Consider the following 23,238-nt stretch of genomic DNA (forward strand, 5'->3'; position numbering starts at 1 on the left):
AGTAACTTCAAGACTAATGTACTGTAAAATGTACAATTTTTTCTTGTCACAGTGGCAGAAGTCATCAGGGTAGGACGAGCTGGTTTTTTGCTCAAGACTAACAGGGCTCCTGTCAATGGTTGTTCTTTACCCTATGAATATGCTGAACGTTCCTGCACTGAACCATGAACTGGAAACCTCATATCCCTGCTCAAGTGTTTTCTAACTGCTAATTACACTACTAGTTGGAGGAGAAACATTTTTGAAAGGAGAGTCAGAAGATAAAAGTGTGTTGTCTATAGCCCTGCGATGTCAATGGCAGTCAGCAAAATTGTGTGTGACCTCAGATAAGGATCAATAATCAAGACAAGCCAGGATAAATCACAGCGTTGCCAAGTTTAGAGAGAAGCCAAAGGAAAATTGGTTGCGGTGCTGGCTTCCAGAAGGTTGCTTCCTGGCATGAGTTGGCTCAACTTGAAGGCATGTGAGGCAGATTAAATAAGTCCTAGCCGCTTGCAATGCCTGTCAGAAACTGCTTTCATAAAGGGATAAAAGGGCTGTCAATCAAAATATAGTCTACATGTTGGCCATAATTAAAATACTTTGACTAGAAAGCTGTTTAATAGGTTTTATTTGGGGATGATATTTTAAACTCTTCAGTGGTTGAATCTGCGGAAGACACTGCAAGATACTGGATCTCCAAGCCATCAGCAGTGAGGTAAATGGCATTTAGTTTTGCTCCAGGGGAGGATTTCTTCTTTCATCAAGTGTCACCTCTACCATGATGTGCCTGAATAAATATAACTAGTTTCACTTACTTTAGTGGAGTCTCCTGGGACAACACTGCCAACATAAGTTATTTATGATTTGGATGGGTTGAATACTAGTCACAGCACAAAAATGTTACCTTCCAAGCTTACTGCATATTGCAGGAGATGGAAGCAAAATCTTTATCCTTATTAAAGGAGTGCTTCACCATACAACAAAATTTATTGGCCCATTTTTGCCTCTGCCAACTGCACTTCTCTTATACGATAGTGTTCCTGTATGTAGCCATAATGTTGGCTGTGAGGCTTCATTGAAAAGGATATTGGTGAGGTCTTCCTTTTCCTCAGCTCAGGGACAGGCTCCTCAGCACCTAGCAGATCCAGGAGTTTGTGACAAGTCTGATTAGGGACACACAATCAATCATCTCAAAATAAGCAGAAGTTATGTACTAGTTTCTGGAAACTCCTTTTGAGATTTCTTATTTTTCTGTCCTGCAGAGTAATCTGTTAGTATCAGTGATCAGAAAGTGAGGCAAATATTCACAGATTTATTTCTGAGATAATTTGGACAAATCAGTATTATTTTCCTGCATTTCTTGGTTGTTGAAAATATAGCAAAGGCAGCATAGGGTTAAGATTCAAATTTTATTATAGTCAACTTCTGAGTCTAGATGAAGTTAGAAATTTGGCATCGGATGTCCTGTGTTGTTTTTGAAAATAATTTCTGTCTTACTGTATCTTGTATCTTACCTGGTTTTTTACCATATATAGATCACTATTCTATATTTATAGTGGCTTAAAACTACTAATTTAAAGACAGTTCACAGGTGGCTGAGCCATAATAAGGCCTTCATGCATTATAAAAGCAATTTGTCTTATGAGTACTATATGTTGAGCAAACATAGCAGAAAAGTGTGATCAAAGTAATACAGGAGTAAGAGTAAAGATAATAAAAATACACGAACAATAAATAATTACTTTAGTAAATTAAATAATACATAATAAAGACTAACACAAGTAAATGCAATGTCCTTAGTGCATGGGACATGTTTGTCCCACACTCTAAAATCTCCAAATTGCACTGAAATCAAAGTATGATGTAAAATAACAACATATTTGACAGTCCCCTTTTCATTCCTTAGGAGATGTATGATACCATGATAAAATACAACATCAAGAAAATCTAGATCAGAATAAAATTTCCCCCATATAAGGTTGAATGCTTTTCATTTTGAAATTTTCTTAATTTTACATGTTTAGGAGAAAGAAATCACAATTTTTTGAAGTCTTTTACCCTAAGGCTTTTAGTGCAGTGCACAGTACTGTTAACTGTCAGTGCAGATGTTCACAAAGGGGGATATTCATTCTGCTGCATGGGCCTCTGTGACAGTCCGTGCAGCACATAAATTTCACCTTAATATAAGGTTTGAATTATGAAAGATGTCTTTTGCAAGCTTCTGCCATGGACTAAATTTCACACCAGGATATAGAAAAATACCATTAAAATGACTATTTGATTAGTAATTTCAGACTGACATTTCATTTGAAAATCAGTTATGACTTACCAAAATATCTCTTTTCTGTGAATCACCACACTTATCTTTCCTAGGTTAAAGGAATGCTGTCAAAAACATGCAATGCTTTTTTACTGTGTATTGGTAAGTTCACCTCAAGACATAATCCTACAAACATTGTTCAGCATAGTTTTGCTGAAATTTGCTAATGATACTATTTACAAATGAAAGGACTCAAATTGGAGCTCTGCTTGTCTAGAAACATCAGGCAGCAAAGAAAATTACTTTAATGGGACAATTTTGAGAATTTTCATCATTTTCATTTCTTTTTGATAATAGAGCCCTCCATGTACATTTTTTTAAACAGCAGACCCAATTTTCACTATGGAATTTATCTTATCTATTGCTCTTTTACTTGGAAGTTGTATTTTCATGCTTGAAACTAGTGGGACTACAGTGGGGCTAAAGAAGGAAATGGAAATGCTGGTAGTTTTGTCACTAATTTTATTTTGTAATAAGGATAGTTGCTAAGACACTACCATGTAAGGAGGAATAACAGGGCTTGCATTCTAACGTAAACAAGTTTAAACCTATGTATCTCACCCCATAGAGAAGAGAGAGAGCCGATGGGCTATAGGTTAGACTGCATGGAGAATGCATTACTCATCCCTGTCACTGAGGCTGGTACAGAAATCCTCCATGGGAGACCCAAGGACTCGGCAACATTTTTCTGTGTGAGAAGTAGCTTAGCTTCTGGCTTACGTGAGGTAAATAACTCACTGGTTAGGGTTCCAACCAAGAAAAGAGAAGTCTCCAAAGCTTTATTCTCAAACCTGTTTCAGTTTTTCATACAGTGAATAGTTCATTTAAAACGGCAGGAAGAGTCAATTTGCTGGCCTTCTAGGAGAGTGTCGTATCTACAGGATTGCATGCTCTCCTTCTATGAATCTGCTCTAACACGAAGTGTGTCCTGAAGTGGAGAATTCCCCAGGAATATAGAGTCATACCTGTCCCACAGAGTCAAGTGGAATTCAAGATTTTAGCAATCTAGATATTACTAAATTCAACATTTTAGCAATCCAGTGAGCCTTGAGAAGGGGATAAAGAAAAAAACCAGTGAGATCTGGGGAGCCTCTTTACCCTGCATGGATTCAGCCTCCTGCCATGCACCATACCTTCATATCTTTGGCTTTCTACAAACATAGTTATTTTAAGTTGCAGCAAGATCAAGACAGTTCAGACTATTTCTCTAAGGTGGAATACACAGAGTATCTTTGTCTGCTGTAATACCTCATGGAAGTATGTTGCGATGAACTTTTCATCAAGATGTGTGTTCCTTTGACATTCTTTCATCTGAGAATTGCTGATTTAAACATTTTAAGACAGTTTTTCAATATGAAGTTTCTTACTTTAATTTTTGAGAGGGAAAGAAAGAAGAGAAAACACTGGAATTTATTCTTTTACATTGGTCTCACAGCCTAAAGATTGTATGGCAAGTAGAGGGTTATACACATTATTTTGTTACCTCATGGCCGTTTTTGTTCTCAGTGCTAGAATCGCTTATGGCAGAATTTCTTTCAATTGAGAGCAATAATTTTTCATACTGAATACAATGTCTGCGCAATGTTTATTTGCCAGGAAAAAATAAAAGGGGGGATTCTGTAATAAGAATATTTTAAACGAAATCCCTCAGCAAGACCAGGTTTTGATCATGCCTGATTTTGCTGTGGACAACTCACATCAGTAACATAACACATTTGCTAAGTGGTTTTTTGTAGTTGAGTTCTGCCTTAATAAGTGAGGCTGCAGGATGACTTATGGCTTCAAGCTTTTTTTTTTCCAACTGTATCATTTTGCCTAATGAAAGGACATTACCTCCCCCAGTCAACGTGGCCTCCGTTGCTGTTGTAGTGTATCTGCAAATACGTTATCACTGCTTCTGCTTCTGTGAATGAACAATTCAAAAGCAGCTACAGAGAATTTATTTGCTAATTACTCACCTGCTATTAAAGTGGTTCCAAGTAAAGTGAAATGGCAGACACACTGGCTCTTGGAAGCTCTTTCCAACTATAAAAGGAATTCTGTGTTCTCTGCAGCGCTCAAGCTGCTTTACAGATGCACTATATTTAATTAGATTAGTTTTAATTAGACTGCAGATGCAAAGTTGCATCTGTATATCACTATTAGTCTGTTTTGAGGCACTTTCAGCCAATAACAAACCACCATCTCATTTGCATTCATTTAAATGTGTTAACCTTTTTCTTGCTGGAATAATCACTATGGAAGAACATATATAACATAGAGATTGATGTTGTTATTGTTGCGCAGCACCATATGCAGAAAGTGAAGTAGCCTAAGAGACAATCATCCAAGGGAAGAAAAAAGGAAATTGCACTGAAGAATTAATTCACTCTTAAATAAATTTTTCTGAGAATTCCATTTATACTTATTTAAATTCCTTTAGAGTACTTATTTTCCAAGACAACCTTTGCAAGCTTTGGACTTTATTGATTGCTCTTCCACCCTTAATGTTTGTTTTCTTTATGATCTTTTCATTTTTATTTCTTCATGCTTCACAGAGTCCATTTTCTTTTTCTGCCTCTCCCTTTCTGTTCTGGGCTTAACTCAGTTCTGAGGAGACGAAGGATTAATTGTTCATTACTGGTGATGCTGCAGGTTTGAAAGAACTGTCGATTAGCTATTGCAAAGTTCTTATTAGGAGAGAGCACAGCTGCTTCTTTAGTTAATGACAGTGTACTTGCAAGAGGAATTGGGAAGCAGGAACACGATCTTGCTGGACAGAAGTCATTGGGACCATTGCCATTGATTTCAGCAAAAGGAGCCTTTAACCCTGACTTCTAATTCCCAAAGTGATTATTTTTCCTATGCTTAGTTACCGCATTCCCTTTTAATTTTTATTTCTCTATTCTGGCCAAACTTGGGGTTAATCACTTCAGGTTCAATTGTATTTATACAGAGACAGAAGCAAGAACTCTGCTGTGTACTTTTAATTTTAAGATTTGATCATTTTTTCAGCCTTTTTGATCAGTAGCAATGAAATTAATCCAATGAGAAGAGTGAGTTTTAATTAAATAATTTTAATAAGTGGAATGCACTTTCGAGCAATGAGGGAATGCAGTCATTGTTAAATAGCAATAAGAAAATGTGTCCATACAGAGCAGCTCCTAAGGTTGACGGTAAATACTGGAGCAAAGTATTTCTAGAGTGGAAATATGCCAGTCTCAGGAGAGAAGCGCACACTGGGCATTGGGTTGGATTGACCACTCCCAAGTTTTAGTGACATTTTTTGTGATCCTGAAAGCAAGTTACAGGTCATTCTCTCCTGGCTTTCCTTCTTTAAAAGAAAATTAATGTTTTTCTGTGACTATGCCAATAGCAACTGTTATTCAGAAAGCAATTCAAAGATAAAAAGCAATGAACATGGAGCAGTGTCAACCAGAGGACTGCAGGTCCAAGCCTATTATAGAACTTTTGAGTCAGACCATGATGAGCATTTACTGTAACAAAGTAAAACAAGAATGTCTACTAATTGATTTTCAGAGCTGGCGTAAGTTTCCCTTTCATATTCTCTTCCCAATGAATAGAAGAAGCCAGTGACATTTCAGCACTGAATTTTCAATATGCCCTTACAGGAGTGCTTCACTTGGTGGAGAAAGTTTGGCTAGGACGTGCTTGTGGGATCAATCTGTGCTGAGCGCACTCAGTGTTAATAGGATACTACAGAAGAAGATGGAGGAAGAGGATGCTCTTTCTGTGAACTGAGCTCATACAATTAGATCCCATAAGGGATGTAAGTGCCTAGAATGTGTCTGGTTTTCATTTGGGCTGTGTAAGGCAAAACTGACACCTGCTGCAGATAATCAAAAGGTGGACTCTGGTACTGAAAGAGGGGATTTATTTCTTTCTGTCATATCCAGGAAAAATGACTGAACTAATTTGATAAAAGCTTGCAGCCTGCATTTGGTATTACATGGCTGGACTTCACACTCGGAACAGGTGGGAATCAAGGGGTCTCAGACCGATGAAAAACCTCTCAGGCTGGCTGTCCAGCAGCAAGCCAGATACAGGGGTTTGGTTTTCATCCAAAACCCTTAGCACACATCTCAGAGCAGCAGACTGGTTCAGCTGTCCACTTAACACTAGGAAATGAAAATTCCCCTTTGAAGGACAGATGCCTACAGCCCTTCTTTTTGGGGAATGGGGGTAGGAGTAGAACAAGGCTGGATCTTCCGATACTGCGCTGGTAGCACAGCTCACCGCTTATTATACCTTAATCTGAAAGTTGGAGTGCTCCTGCAGGAAATGGAGAGACCTAGATTAAATTCCTTCATCAAACTGGAAGCTCTAATATATGACAGCATTTCTAACTCATACTGAAGTCATGGTGTTGTGTAGGAAATAATTCAAAGTATAGGTCAAAATGAGAGGGAAGAACGGATTTCTGGTCCTCATTCTCAACATTGCTGAATGTTAGAATAAGCAACAATCACCAAATAAAATACAGAAGCTGATGAAAAGAGTCTGATTTTTCATGGTTCCTCCTGTGTCCCAAAGCTTGCAGAATCATACTTCACCTCTACTTTATGTCAGATTTAAAAAAAAAAAAGGGAAGATAAAAGTACTAGATGAGATTTTTAGGGAGAGTTGCTGTCTTAAGAGACAAACTGATAGTAGTTGCTTTTGCTGATAACCAGTAAGATTAATAGAACAAAGAAAGCATTGGGACAAACTGCCTGTATTGATCCACACTGTATGTGAACATTTTGTGCTATGCTTTAGGAGGATATGTGTGCTTATAAAAGATTCCTTTCCAGACTTCTTTCAGATCACATCATCCCCTAAAACTAAAACTGTCAGCTTTGGGTTACAGCTGTAACACGCACTCGTGGCCTAGCTGAATATAGAGCCTGAGTAGGGCCCCTGTAAAGTAATTATTCACGCTAATTAGCAGAAGTCTGAAGCACAATATGAGAGAAAACATATTCCAGGCATGCTAAATTAACAACTTCTAACATTGCTAGATAGGCAAAGTGCGAAGCACAGCAGCAGAGAGGAATGTGTTATTTATAGAAGATAAGATGAAGGAGATGAGAAACAATTTGTAGGTAGTACGTAGGAAATGTGGATTAAGAGATCAAATGCAGTCTGCAACTTTTTCTTTCCACAGACCTGAAGAGCCATATCTGTACATCAACCGTATAATTTTGATGTAGATTTCGACATACTAACATGAAATTCCAGGCATGTATACGCAAAGATTGTGTTCTTGGTTCCTTCAGCAAACTGACCGCTTTTCCAAGAAACACAGTGTCCCTGGGCTTGTACAGGTAGCTTTTAGTGCCTCCTGGGAGCAGTTTTAACTTCTTCCAGGCTGAACTAGAAGTAAGAAAATCTTGAATGCCTGTCATTTGCACAAAGCGTTTTGAAGAGAATTGTGACCTTACCTCAATGGAACAAAATTTCCATTTTTCTGTTTATGGAGCCCAGGAAAAAAGCCTCAGAGTTCTTGTCCTAAAAAGCATAGTTTTCCTTCTTAGGGAGCATAACTCCAGATTTTATTAAATCTATTAATGAGGTCAAATGATGCTTTTAGGCTGGTAGCTAATGTAAACCAAATCTATTCATCACTTTGACAGTGGTTCCTGCAACAAAGTTAATGACCATTACAGCATTTATAGTTGGCCAATCAGGAATGGTGCTTTTTGTGCAAAAAGGCAGAAGTTAGTAATCAATCATCATCATCCTCATCATAATAGTGCTGCTAAATGAGCTTCTGAAAAAGAAGAGCAACATGGCTATTAACCTTAACTGTACCTTGAAAATAGATTTCTTCCTACAAAGGCCACTACTAGTATGTGGGTTGCAGCCTTGAAAGCTTCTTGCAGAATAAAGGAGGCCAAAATACGAGGCAAGGGCACAACCCATATTTAGATTCATTGCTTCAGTCTTTTAAAATAAAACTGAACGCTTAAAAGGAGAAAGGTCAAAGCCTGCTGGTTTTTTTTAAACAGCAGGTGAAAACAACATTTTGTCCAAGGGACTTGAGTTGTATACAGTCAGTGGATAATCAAATCAAATTTATTTTTTTCTGCATTAGCAGTGTAGGTGTCAAAAAACATACAGATTTCACAAAACTGTATTTTTAGAATATCTTCTGATGCACGTCTTCATAGTGACGGCTGTGTGCTGGCACAGCAGAGCAGACTGCTGCCAAAGCTGTTGCGCACACTCATGCCAGTGGTGCTTTCTTGGGAAGTTTGGCTTGGTGGGGAGCTCCCTTTTGTGGTGCTTGTTGAGGCAGAGGTGAGGCGTGCCATGGGAGTGGGTCTCTCTTTCCGTTTCCGCACTGGGATGAGATTTGGGATGGCTGGGCTGTTGGCACCTACTCCCTTGAAATTTGCAAAGCTGATATAAATATCCTGACCAGCACGTCTGCTTAATAGATAGAGGTCATGCAAACATTTTAGTTTGAATGCCTGGGGCAAGCCTGGGACTATTCAGTCCTTCAGCACAGAGCCCCCAGGCAGACTGGCAGACTGCACGCTGCAGAACAGCTCACCTCACTGCCCTGGCCTGCCAGGTGCGCACGGTATACCAGTGCACCACAGCCCACACCGTTGTGCCCCCACGAACCAGTGTCACCCATATAATGTTCTCAAAACACCTGCGGCATAGACGGTTTGCTCTCTGCCCTTTCCTGAGCTGAGCAGGGTGCCACATGGAGGACAGAAGTGCCTGCCAGCAGTGCTCTCCCATGTACCCCTGCGCAACTGAATTGATGCACAGTTTGAGGTCTCTTGGGAAAATGTACATGTACAGCCACAACATTTACGAAAAAATTAGACAAGACTGTGTGGCCTGAAGAATTATTGAATATACCATTTTTTTATTTGGGGCATTCCTGTTAAAAGCTGTCACCTGGAAGACCAGAGCGAGCCATGGTAGAAATCTGGTTTGTCTGGGCCTAACTGCTATTGCCTCGATAACGCAGTCAGCTCAGGTGCTGCTTTTGGAGGGTCCCAGCCAAAGAGAGTCTCTTGGTTTTCCATGTCCTTTTTTTCAGGGCCTAGTCTTGGCCATAACCTGACCACTGATGAGATATGGAGGTGCCAGGCTGGCTAGCTGGGTTGCTGCCAGAAAAAGGACATTTGTGTCCTAAGTGGACAGGATCCTAGGAGGACCTTGTTGAGGTGATAGAAGGGGTGTGTAAGGAGGGTTGTGCACGAGGGACTGTTAGGTGATGTGCTTGGACAGGCTGGATCTGGTAGTGCACAAGCCTGGTACGTTCTCATAGGCCAGTGGGTGGACAAGGGCACGGCTCTTATGAGCTGTCAGTCAGACCAAGATGCGCACGTACCCACCACACAGCCTCCGGACCTTACCCTGTAAAGCCTCTCAGGCGAGACTGCCTTTTTAATTTCATTTGTGTGCACTGTCTAATCTGGTGAGGCATTTCTTCTGAGTCAGTGCCTTTAGGCACTACCCACACATACATGAGTGTCTATTAATAATGATAATATTTAATGAAAGAATCTTGTTCAGAGTTATAGCTGTGCATTTAAAATAACAGATCAAGAAATGCAGATATGCACATTTCACTGGGTATACTCTATTGCCTAGCAAAAGAAATACGCTTTTACAAATATATTCCTGTCAAAAAAAGGAAGAAATATGGCTTCTTATGTGAGCAGTTAGTCCCTACATACTGCAATTGGCCTAAAATACAGTAAAAATTTTAAAAGAAAGTTTTAATTCTAGGTGGAAGAATGAGATTGTTTTTGGTTTGCTCCTTGATTGTTTTTTATAATAGATTTAACACTACTACAGCTATGCAATTAATGTGTTTTTTTTTTAAATCATTCTGGACATTGAAGATATGAAAAAGTTCCCAAACCATTTAGAAATTAACCTTTCTCACTGCTTACCATATTTAAATATGCAAATATTTTCCTGTTGAAGCAGTTTTTAAAAAATAAAAAACAAGAAGAAAGGTTTTTATGTCTGAAAGTATTAATCAATTTTAGAAATTAGCTCTTCCCACCATTCTTAACTGCAGAATATATCTGTTTCTTTAATAATCAGACGGCAGATATAATGCATATATATATAACGCTCTATGCTATAGATTAGTCTTTTTAACCTATTTTTATATTACCTATCAGAGAGAGAAAAACAGGTTCATCCTAGGCCTTTTCAAGGGCTGGATAAAAGCTGATATATGAACCTGCTTAGTATCTCTTCAAAGTCAATAATATGGCCATGTAATGGAGGGAGGCAAAAGATCAACTACCAAGGGAAATGGTGTCATACTTTTTATGAATAGAAAGGGTTTGATTATTTACAAGTTATAAGTGTTTTACATTTAGACGTTTGGTCTTATATCACATGGAGAGGCAGTAAATTTCACTGAGAATTTCAACAAAATTTTTAAGAAGGTAGCAAATGAAAATCTGAACTGGCCGCAAGGCTGAGGAACCAGAGGGTTATTTTCAATGGGTAGTTTCATCGGTTTGGTATGTATGAGGAGTAAATTCTATTTACTCTGTGCTATCCTATACTGCAGTGTTTTGTCTGAGTGTAAGGACTCTGGATACAAGCTTGCTGGCTGGATAATGGTAGGAGTCAGGGAAAAAAAAAAGTTTTTAAAGCTTTAAATAAGAAGTGCAAAATTATTATCAAAGTAGCACATCATGACAAATGAAACTTGAGTCTCTTTGTTTATCCTGCTTCTCCATGGTGATAAACAAAGTTAAGTTTTAAGGTCCCAAACACTCTGCAAGCCTGGAACATTTTCAGAGCACAGCATGTCATTATGCTCTCCCTGGGACAGTAATTACCCTGCTGACAGTAACTGTTCCACCCTGGGGTGGGAAGTGTAGCGTTTCGGTCCTCCTTTTCAGCAGCGTCACTGTTTTATCTGAAATGGCCGTGCAGAAAATCTGGAAGCGGTCCTCTGGCTTGCTGCTTGGGAAGAAGCAGAGTGAAGGAGGTGCCCTGAGGGCTGAGCGAGGATCCTAGCTCTGCAGTAGCTGAGGTACCAGTGAGATGTGCCAGGAAGATTTCAGCCTTGAGGAGCCTGGTGCTGGGACCCAGGGCACCTCTGGTGTATGCTTGGCTCTGGTGTCACACCGGGCACTCAACGCTAGTGATTTAGTATGCTGGAGGAGTTCCTTTTGGGGGTGAGTTTCTGTTGCCTCTATAGTTTGGAGAGCCATGTAGCATGCATGCACCCCAGGCTGGTGCTTGAGGTGCTTCATCTGGTGGGATCTGAGGGTGACATTGCACCCCAGGCAGCTCTCTGGTGCACTTGCTTGCAACGTGTGTGTGGCATCCTCCAGCACTGGGCTTCCTCTACTTGCAGAATGCATGCCCAGGACCTGCAGCTGACATGCCCAGGACCTGCGGCTGACGTGAACTTTGCTACTGGCAAAGATGTAGCCGGGACTTGTGATCCTCGAAACATGCTCACAGCAAGTGAAGCCCCTGTTTTTTCCTGTACACCACACCAGTCAGTAATGTAGTCCAGTGCTCCCGTGATGTCCTCTATATTATGTTAACCAAAGTAATTTTATTCTATGTGTATTGCTGTCTGCATCTCTGCAGTTCAGGTATTATCGCCTACCATCCTTTATAAGACACTTTGTGATCTACTGATGAGAAGTGCTCTATATGAGCCATTTTTATTTGAGACCTTCTAAATGAATATTAAATTTCAGTAAGGAATAAAACTAGTTATTACTTTCAGTGGGAACCGAGTGTATTACACCAATGATTGTTAATTCCTTTAATAGTAGCTGTTCTCCTTTAAACCGTAGGCCATCGTGTAGTAGCATCCTATGTCAACTCTGTATATGTTAACAGACCATTGGCTTACAGACAGATATAGTTTGTGTAAGTTCATCTCGTCAGAAATCACATATCAGTTCCTTTTCTTAAGAACTTTACCGCTGCATAATATTTTATTTAATAATGTGTCAAACTAGCTTGTCCTTCCTTGGTGGTGGAGGTTTTACTTAGTTTTTGAACTTATAACTTTCAGCATGTACTATGCATGGCTAATTCTGGTATGCAAGAAATGTGATTCCTGTTTTGAAAAATGAAATACAACCCTGGCCCTCATATTTGCAGGGCAAACCTTGAAAATGTGACACAAATAACATTTCCAAGTGTTCAAAAACTGAGAAGGAAGATAAAACAAAACTAATGTTCATTGCATACAATGAATGAAATGAGCTAAGAAAATCAAATATACATAGGTACAAATGATTTTTTCCCATCATTACTTTTGAGTCCTATTCTCTTGATTTCTGAGTCCCAGGACTGATACGACTGCAATATTTTGTCCCTTTGGAAGTTCCAGCTCCAAGTCAGAGGGAGTTGCACAACTTTTTTTTTTCCTTTTTTTTTTTTTCCTTCAGACTATCAATCACAGGTTGAAGTGCAACATATTGTATATGTCACAGGAAAAGTGAAATGTGTTTTAACCTCAAAATGTAACTGTCCACCTGATGGAAAGCAATAATCTCAAACTTCTACAGATTAGTTCATCAGGGCTGAATATTAGGCCCATGGGTTGTTTTGTCCCTTCTTAGGGAAGTATTTGGCATCAACTGGTGTTGGTACATACAGTTTTTAGAAAGCCTTCAGCAAACCTGTCTGGCTTCCAGGTTGGAGGTTCCAGCTTTCTTCATCTTCCCCAGCTGCTCAGTGTGCCCAGTGCTTTCTCTGGCAATTATCCAGAGCCTGAATTAATTTATTTTATTTCAGAAGCTTTATGGCAGCAGATATATGAACTGATGGGAAGCATCAGTCTAAAAATATGATCTACTTGATTAGAAAGCATCCTCCACCAAAGTTTTTCCTTTCCCTACTCTGTTTTCTGTAGTAAGTGACCTAGAGGTTTTGCTGGAAAGGGGAGGCTGTTGTATTTGTCACATTGGCCAGCATTGCCGTCCTTCACAAGAGACACACTGTGCAGCAGGGAGCTGGGCTGCTGGTTCCTCCTCTGGGCCAATGCATGACAAGGAGGGGAACATTCTTCTTTGATGGAGGGCAATGGAAGAAATGGCTGTAGTTGCTGGAGGAAGGGGAAGGCAGGAGGACTGGGACCTGTGAGTGAGTGAGAGGAGAGCCAGCAGCCCTGCAGAAGCACGGCACTCCTGGGAAGGGCAGCCAGGCACCAGAGACCACAGGAGGGCCCTTCCCAAGGAGCCATGTGGCCACCAAGGAGGCTGTGCGACCACGGCTGAGAGGAAAATGAGCCCAAGAGAGCAGCCCCAACCACCAGTGACACAGCTGGCAGAGGAGAGATCTGTGTTAACTCTATTGTTCATATTCTGTTTCATTTTGATATGGGTAGGAAAGGGCAGCTATTTTAATTTTAGTATTTATACAGATGAAACCTGACATTTGAGCTTGAAGGTCTTTGCAGTCTCTCTGAGGTACTTCCTTCAAGAAGGAGACATCTCAGCAGCTTCGCTTCCTCACTCTGCCTGCCTCGCCATCCCGTCTCACCTGGAAACTCCCCTGCCTTGCTTTCTCCCCCATGTGTCTCAAGAGACAAGGGGCAGAGGAGCTGACAAGACTGAGCAGCAAGGAGCTGGGGGAGAGAGGGAGCAAAGCACATTGGAAAGCAGAGAGAGATGGCAACAGAGACAGAAATAGTTCTGCTCTGCAGAAAGAAGATACACTGCTGGGTAGAAGTGTTTTACTACAACAGAGAACTTGTCACATGCCCTAAAAGGCAAACTGATACCAGCAATAATAAACATAAATGGCCTGCAAATTCCAATAGTAGGTGTGGGTTTGCCTTGAGGTAAATATTTTAGTTATTTTATACATTCTGACTTCTAGCTTTGGGGGCATACAGTAGGGACATCAGATTCCCAAGCAGCTCAAGTACCTCGGCTAAATTTGTAGCGATATCTAGGATTACTGCTAAATTCAGTGTCTGTTTATTTGCAAAGACGGGAATGATCAGTCATAGGAAGTTTGCATGATAATGTCTAACAAAGAAGCTACAGGCAGGAGTATATTCAGTGAGTGAAGCCCGTCTGATCAGTGCACTTCCGCAGACTGTTCTGCATGTGGGGAACTTTCACTGTCAAAACAGACATCTCCTAGCTCAGTTAAAGCTTCAGTAACTCCCATGAACTATTCACAGAGATAGTCTTATGCAACTGCCTATGCTCAAAAAATAGAGAAGGGCAAGGAAATGTCAGCATGAGAGCGTTCGTTAAGATGTTTAGTAAAGGCTCCTTCTAGTAATGGGTCAAAGGTAGCGTCATGAACTTGATCCACGTAAAAAATCTGTGGTAAATGTAAGAAAGTGAAAATAATGTTTTGCAAACATGCTTTTAAAGAAAGAATCATAGAATCATAGAATCATAGAATGGTTAGGGTTGGAAGGGACCTTCAAAGGTCATCTAGTCCAACCCCCCTGCAAGGAGCAGGGACATCCTCAACTAGATCAGCTTGCTCAGAGCCTCATCCAGCCTGGCCTTGAACGTTTCCAGGGATGGGGCCTCCACCACCTTTCTGGGCAACCTGTTCCAGTGTTCTATAACTAGCATCATAAAAATTTTTTTCCTAATTTCTTATCTAAATCTACCCCCCTCTATTTTAAAACCATTACCCCTCGTCCTATTGCAACAGGCCCTACTAAACAGCCTTTCCCCATCTTTCTTGTAGGCCCCCTTGAGGTACTGGAAGACCGCTATCAGGTCTCCCCGGAGCCTCCTCTTCTCCAGGCTGAACAGCCCCAACTCTCTCAGCCTGTCCTCATAAGAGAGGTGCTCCAGCCCTTTTATCATCTTCGTGGCCCTCCTCTGGACCTTCTCCAACTGGTCCATGTCCTTCTTGTGTTGGGGGCTCATACGTAAGAGTGTTTAGGGTGGAAATGTAGCTGTATATGCCTTAAGGCTAGTATTTAAATCATCAGTATTTGTAAGTATGTATTTGCAGTTCTTGTCATCCTCTTTTACAAGTCATTTTACCATGTATCAGCATTTCCTTTTCTTGGCATTGATCACGTTTGTATTCCTTCTGCTGTGAATAGTGGTATCTATTACCTGGGTCCTTGCTCTCAGTACATTTTCTTTAAGTAACTTCTAACGAAAGTCAAATTGATTCCCAGAACGTGGCCCCTGGGGAGTTTCTATGCAGAAAGTCTGAATATGGCTATATATGGGGTTTGCTTCCTGATTAGATGCTGTAAGTGCAAAAACCTAAGATAAAACTATGGTTTAGTAAATGAAAACTGCCAATGGTCTCATGTTCAGGCTGCCGGAGCTTTAGGTGAATGCAACGCACTTCACATACAACTATTTGGCAGTTGCAGTTTGCTGTTAAGTATCATGCCCCCCCTGAAACATAGATTATTAATATTTATCAATTCTGACATGCCACGGGCCTTCTTTGCAGAATAATATGGAACCTGCCATCATCTGATAGTCCTTTGCGGTCACAGTTTAAATGGGACTGCTTAATTGCTGAGTTGGGAGTTGTCAGTGGACAGCATTTTTGGTACGGAAGTCTTCACTTTTTAATTCAGCTCCTCTCTTCAGTTCTTCCTTGACCTTCCCTCTCTTTGGATTCTACATAAATAAAATTTCCTCTGACGTTGCACACAGAAAGGGAAGAAAATTATTAGGATGGAGGATTTTACTCTCTTTTACAAACTGTAACACTTCGATGCTGCTACACATTTTGTGACTTCCCTCTTACTCTCTTTTCCTCTGAGGCATTTGATAATTTTAGACGGTCTAATGGGAATGTCAGTTTTAGACCCAAGGCCTGTACCTCTGCAGGCATTTTGTGTAAGGCCAAGTAGGGATATCTTTATGTAAAGGGCATAATTTGTAGCTCTTAAATTAAATAACTCAGAAATACATCTTTTCCTTTGAATCTAGCATATTAAGTGGAACAAGATTTAATGACAGGCTGGGACACAAGCTATATTTAGTGCAGTGCAGTAGAAGCAAATCAGCAGAGTGAAGCAGTTGGTTCTGAGGACCCAGCCCCGTATTGCAAACTTCGTGGACGAATGCTTTGGATAAGGTTTGCTCCCATGGGCCAAGTGCCTTCTGCACTTGGAGCACTATTAGGTAAGCTCTGGGAGTGTATATTCCCATTTGGTCTATCACGCTCTCCCAGGCCACTGCACAACAGGAGTCCAAAGATAGTATATGGATGAGGTCTGGAGATCTGCCTCATAAGTGCACTCCTAAGCCCAAACTAAAACGATAATGTAAGTGCATCACAGCTGCTGTATTTGTGAAATGGTACCAATGCATCAAATGACCCACAACATGCACACAACCCTGGGTGGCGTTAGTGGTAGGAAGCGACAGAGAGGGATGAGACTGCTGACAACTCCTTTAGCTGCATTCGTGTCTGACTGATGTTCCGCATGAGTGAAGGATGCAAAATTGGTACCCAAAATGCCTCAATTATCAACTCAATCCTCAAGCTTTCCGATCTCAGTGCCCTGCCGTTGCTCAGGAGTAAGCTACATGTTTCTTTTTCTCTACACTCTCCTTTTACAGAGCATCTCCATTCCTGCATTTCTGAGTAAAGTCTAGAGCGTATCCTGTTTGGATTGGATCAATAAGACTAATTCAAGATCTTATTTACTAACTGTGCTACTCTGCAGATTCTCTCTAGATTTAAGAGCCTCGAAGAATCACCAAATAGTGTAGCAATTCATGACAGCTTCTTCGAAATAAGTGTTCTGTATTTGCCCACAGGAGCAGAACAAAGAAAATAGCACTGAAATACCAGAAAGTTTACACACGTGTTAATTAGCCTTAAACCAATAGCTTTTCCTTGATTACACAGGTAAGTATTGCTTGTTTCAAAGCACCCCCTTGTGCAGGCACTGGGTAAGACAAGTTGTACAAGAAGCTTCTGGCCCCCTCACACGTTGAGTCGCTTGGTCAGGATCTGCGTTTTTCATGTCACCAACCCTGATTAGTCTGCTACAGAGGTCTCTTTTGCAATGGGTCATGTCCTAAGACCTCCTGAGGTTTCAAACTGCACTGCTGAACCTGATCAAATTGGTTTAATATAGATGGAGGTAGTCTTCAAACTGTAGATTCCCTTTGTTGTCCGTTTAAACATTGGAAAAAATGAAATTCTTTGAAAATCTTGCATAAGTATGGGTGAAGTCCCACTGGAATTAACCCATATGAATCTCCAAAGTGAGCCATTGTGCAAAAACAAAGTTCATATACTGTTGGTAAGGTTTTTATGGATCATATTCACAGTTGGTAAAAGAGCTGAAAAATCAAAGGCTGTGGACTTGAGTCTTGCAAAATGACTAGTGACTTCAGTAATTTCTTTCTGGCTTGTCCACCTTGAGACAACTTCATAGAAGACTAGTTTTTGAAAGCTTATCTTTTTCTGGAATTCAAGCTCCTCTGGCAGCATCATGATTGGGGAGCACAAATATGAAAACTCTCCAAGTCTTTGGAAAATCTTCTCTGTATTATGTAGCATGTATTATGCATAATGATTAACATTTAAAATTATTTAATTAATGCCTTTGAAAGGAAACAAGCATCGCTTCAAAGCCAGTGATACCTATAAGTTTCACTTGTCTTAAATCTAACAGGTACATCCACTGATCGGGCAATCTTTGTCAGTGGCAAGGTTTGGATGAGCCATCTCCTTGACAGAGATAGTACACTTCTATTGGGAAAAAAAAATCCATTCCTTTTGCTTTTTCAGACTTGAATGTTGGAAGTTGTTTTGGAAATGTCCAGATTTTGGGTTACCCCAATTTTTTTCCATTATTGCTTATTCTTTGTTTAATAAAAAAGGAAGTCTGTTTTATTTGAAGAGGTAAATAACGAATTCTGCTAAATTCTTGCTGTCTCGAATATTAATTTGACGATCATTTAATTGCATCAGAAGAGCTATTGGGTGAAATTAAATTACAAACAGATGAAAGCAGACAATGTATTATAAACAAAAAAAAAAAAGCTGAGATATTTGCAAGTGTTTCAAATGCTCCCCAAGGCACCCTACATTGTTCATGCTCCAGAGAGCTGAGGCGGCAGTGCCAGAATACCACTTTACACAATAGTTTCAGCACAAAGGCACCTGACTTCACTACCTACACAAGCTTTTTTTTATCTGTAGGATGCATATGCATATATCCTATTAACACCCACATTCCCTGTCTCCTCAATTCCTTGGTTCTCCCAGCTTACCTGTGTTGGATGTACCCTTCCTCTCTTTCCTTCGACAGTGCCATTCTGCTGGCAGAACCCCATCCGATGTTCTTGCTGCTCCCCGTATTCGCTGGCATCATGCTTCAAGCGCTGCAGACAAGGCAGCAAAACAAATAGCTGATAAATTTGGGCACAGAATCCATTTCGTATTGACATAACTCCTGTAGATTAGACAATCTATAAAGTTTAGTGTTATGTAAATACCATTTCAGATGCTAAGTATCTAACAGCCTAAGTACACATGTGAAGTTTAGAATTTGAGAAGAGCATACATTGCCTGTGGAAGGCGATGATTTTACATTTGTGAGTGCTGGATAAAAAAAAAAAAAATTGTAGGAGAGTCAGTTGTGCTACAAAGTCTTATCACACCAGATTTGAAGACAAAATGAAATCATTAATGCATGAAATACAGATTTTAAGTCGTGATAAGTGCAAATCTAATGCAACTTTAACTGCAGAATTGCTGCTACTGGCTACATAAAATACATCCCGTAAGGAGCTGTTAATCTGTTCACTGTTTATCTTTTAACATTCATTTGTTTAGTAATCAGTTCTCATTTGTTCTACATATGATACAGCTTCCCTTTTGTAGCAGCTGCATTTAATGAACATTTGGAGGCACAAAATTATTTGTTTAACTATTTTCCTGCATTATTTTTGTATCTGTCACCAAGGACATTTGAAGAAAAGTTAGAAATATGATCATTAAATTTAAAGTAAGTAAGGTGTAAGTGCTTTGTCCTCCTCCTAAACTGGTAATTTGTAGTGGAAGTTCCTGTGACCACGCTTCACACTCTGCTTAGCTCCTTTAAGCATTTAGTTTTCTCTATTTATACTGTCCATTCCCTTTTTGTGATTCACTGACGTCAACATGTCAAATTTGATTCACTCTTCAATTTTGCTTTGTATCATATTAGAGACCTTTAGGTAACGCACTGAAAGAGTATCTTGTGGAACTGATAGACTGAGTGCATTTCGAGATTTTTAGAAAATGACAATTTACAAAATTTATCGTTTTGTCAGGTGTTCTGGATAAATGCGGGGGTCCGTGGTCATTAAAGCTGATTTGTATGAAGATAATTCCTTTCCGGAGTACTTCTGTTTAAGTGTCATCTTAGTTCCTTTTTCCCAAAAATTCTGATATTTAAGAAGACCGTTTTATCATAGTGTGTTCTGTTACTTATTTATGCTTCAGCCATGTCCAGCATCCTGGACTGAATGAATAAACAGAACATATGCTTTTCTTTATAGGAAAGTATAGGTGAGAATACAGCTGTGTGAAATATAGCCACAGTGTGAAACTTTGCTAGCATTAGGGCAAATTTACTTGGATTGGATAGTCCTTTGCCCTTGGTCAGTTTTTACTGGTGACCTTGACCTGCATCTGTTGCGAGGAGTCTGTGAGCCTGTCAAGTACAGCAGCGGGCAGAGGAGAAGGGCGGTTCATTAAAACTGACTGCTTGGATCAGATGCCGTTCCGGAAAAGGGAAATTCCCAGTCAATTCAACCTGATTTAGCCACAATGCCAGGTGGGTTGAGGAGATGATTAAAGACAGAAGCAAATAATTGCATAAATGTGTGTACCATTTTACGGATTTGCAAAGTGTAAATATTTTGGACATATTGTTTTCGGATGGTTGATTAATCAAAATAGCTGCAAGTGAGTTTGATATGTGTCACCAGGCATGTAAATAGATAGATGTGTTAAACTGGTGGTGTGTGTGCAAATGCTCAGCTGGGGAAAATACGCAGATGATGACAGGATATTACAGAAAGGATCTCAGGTATTTCTGCAAGGCATTTTGACTGAAAAAGGGCTTAGCTGTGATATAAATGTGCTTGTTTCTAAATTTAACCCTACTAACAGTTTACCACGTTCTTTTTGTGTGTGTTTCTTTTTCTCTTCCAGTGCCACCTTGGGCCTTAATAGCCATAGCCATAGTTGCAGTCCTATTAATCCTTACCTGCTGCTTTTGTCTCTGTAAGAAATGCTTGTTTAAAAAGAAGAACAAGAAGAAGGGAAAGGAGAAGGGAGGGAAGAATGCTATTAACATGAAAGATGTTAAAGATTTAGGGAAAACCATGAAAGACCAGGTAACGTACCTCTCCTTTTCTTGAACTCTGGAGTTGCATTTGAAGGTTTCTGTTTGATGTGTCTACAAAAAGTTCTGGTTGTTGCCTCAGTAATGGCTCTGTGAAGAGGGGACCGATTGGCAGCATCTTCTCAGTGGCATCACAAAAGACAAATCTGGGTGTTGCATCACTGATAAAGCAGTCAATTTTCCTGCTCTGCTGAAAAAAAAAATGCTTATCTGGAAGGGGCAGGTTTATTGAGAGCATCTTAGTTGTTCCAAAAATGAAGCAAATTGCGCAATTTTCACTGTCCTTTTTCAAGATTTTTGCCAGGACCTGGTGTTTCTAGCAGTATTTCTGAGCGTACATGATAAATAAAAGTAGCTCTGAAATCTAAATCTCTTTTTACATAAAAGTTCAGCAGAGAGAGAAACAACAGTACAGAAGAAAAAATAAGCATGGAAACAAGAGAAAACAACCAAAAAGGAAGAGAACAAGGGCATTCAACACAGTGAAGCTAGGAGAATTCATTTTGTGCTAGAGAGGAGGAGATTAAAGAAAACAGGCCACACTTGTAGCTGTAAGTCAACTGAGTAACTTGGAGGGAAAGATTTGCATAATACCCTTTGAGCAGCATCATTTTCATAAGGGCAGAAAAACTTATCCTTCAGATCTGCTTCATGCAAGAGAAGCAGAAGGTTGCAGGACCTAATCCTCAGGGCCACAGACTTGACTAATAGGTTCCTGAAAGAAAATAAAGCTTTTTTTAACAGGGTTTTAATTTTGAGCAAACTGTTGAGAATAAGCAGAAGAATGAGGAAATAAATGTGAAGTATCCATGTGTCCTCAGAGCTATCAGAACTATTTCTGATTTCCATTATCAGACAAGAGGACAGTTTTTGTTCTTGTTTAATAGGCAGTATGGGAAGAAACTAACTGAAGATCCAGTTGTTTTATTCCTGTTCATGCTGCTCAATTTCAGTAGCCACTAATAAAATGTTGATTCATTAGGCAGTAGTTAACTTTTTTACTCTATAGACTACACCAATAATGTAAGCCTTTGCAAAATTCATTACTTCCAAGATGTATGTATCAACATTTTATAGTGATGCTATACATGCTGTCATCACATGAGTGATGAAGGAAAGAGCGAGGCTTGATCTGACACAATCTGTTTTGGTTCTCAGACTGTAAGTACACATTGCACGCTTACAGCTAATGAAGTTCACACCCATTGCCCATCCTAGGTGTTCTCATGTGTCTACATGCTAGTAGGCAATACAAAGCAGATTTCTCTACAACCATCTCAGATTGCCTTACCGTAACTAACAGAGTCCTGCAAAGAGCGAAACAGCTGGAGACCCTTCTGTCCACTTTGCAAGTGGAACACTTTAGATAGTGCCCTGGTGCGCAGCTTCAGCCTTGGTTCCACCTGGAGAGAAGATGTTTCATGTGCCACATTGGTGTACTGGAGTGCGTGACACCAACACAAGACAAATTCACACCTGAAAACAACCTTATCAGTACACAAAATCACAAACATAGATGCAGCTATTCCAAGGTTAAGAAGATCACTGAGGCCGAGCTCAAAAGACAACAGAACAGAAATTTCTAGTTCTCCCTTTAAAAAGATTTTATGCTGATTTTGTTTTCTCCATATGATGAATGTGAAACAAATCCCTTTTCTTTAAGCACTTTAGCATTTATAGATTTGCTGTATTTGATTTATAGAGTTTGTTCTAAGCTATTAATATTAAGTAATTGTGAGATATTTCCCTCTCAGCAATGCATGGAAAATCAGATCATCAGTTGTCGGGCTACCCTGGGCTACTGTTAGCCAACTCCTCCCATTGAACCAAGAATAATTTGGAAGACCTGTTTGATTATGCTTGTGTAAAAATTCCTTGAGATGTTTGTGTGTTCCACCAGTGACAACAAACCTAATACTTTGTTGTAGGACAAATTTGTTGATTTATATTTATGAGGAATTTGTTCCATATTGTGTAAGGCCATTGTTGTATTTACAATATATTATTAAATGTTTTTAATTATATTCATTAGGACCTGGATAAATGACCATGGGTTCTTAGACAGTAAATATTTCAAATGCAAAATTAAATTATGTAGTTAATATTGAGTTTCATTTCTATCTTTTTCATGGGAAAATTTGATTAAAAGCTGAATTATGCATCTCTAGTCTATAAAGAGAGCTCAAACTTTGAAATGTTGCACAGATAGATATTTTAAGATTATTCCATTCAAAATAGTCTGTACAATTATTTAAACGTACTTTTGCTCAGATATTTTGAGATTTAACTAATAGGTTTTGTTTTGCACAGTTAAACCTAAGGAGGGTAGATTCTCAGTTGATGCAAATGTCAGACCTCTAATAAGTGAATGCATCACCAACTCTCCAGCCAAGCTTCCTCTTCACTGTCTGGGATTTCAAAACCAGGCTGCTTAAATTAACCCCTTGAATTCATACCTAGCAATCTGATAGAGTAGAGATCTTAAGTCCTTGGCATTCAATAACTTCTGCCAACTTAATTCCTAGTTTGTGAAATTTTGGTTTTCTTTTCTTTTTTTTTTCAGTGTATCTGATCATTTATTCTGACAGTTTAATCGTGAATTATCAGTACATATTTTAAT

The 23,238-nt window shown here is 39.6% G+C and overlaps 1 protein-coding gene across 4 annotated transcripts in view; it reads left to right on the forward strand.

Annotated features, from left to right (window-relative positions):
- SYT1 (synaptotagmin 1) overlaps positions 1-23,238 on the forward strand; it is a 361,419-nt gene that overhangs the window by 243,235 nt on the left and 94,946 nt on the right. For all 4 annotated transcript variants that reach the window (XM_086749733.1, XM_086749757.1, XM_086749742.1 and 1 more), the window contains exon 4: positions 20,426-20,610. In XM_086749733.1, coding sequence (XP_086605859.1) covers positions 20,426-20,610 — 185 coding nt within the window. The remainder of the gene's footprint in view (positions 1-20,425; positions 20,611-23,238) is intronic.

This window comes from Chlamydotis macqueenii, chromosome 1 (assembly GCF_036417535.1).
Source record: "Chlamydotis macqueenii isolate bChlMac1 chromosome 1, bChlMac1.mat, whole genome shotgun sequence".
NCBI classification, from domain to species: domain Eukaryota; kingdom Metazoa; phylum Chordata; class Aves; order Otidiformes; family Otididae; genus Chlamydotis; species Chlamydotis macqueenii.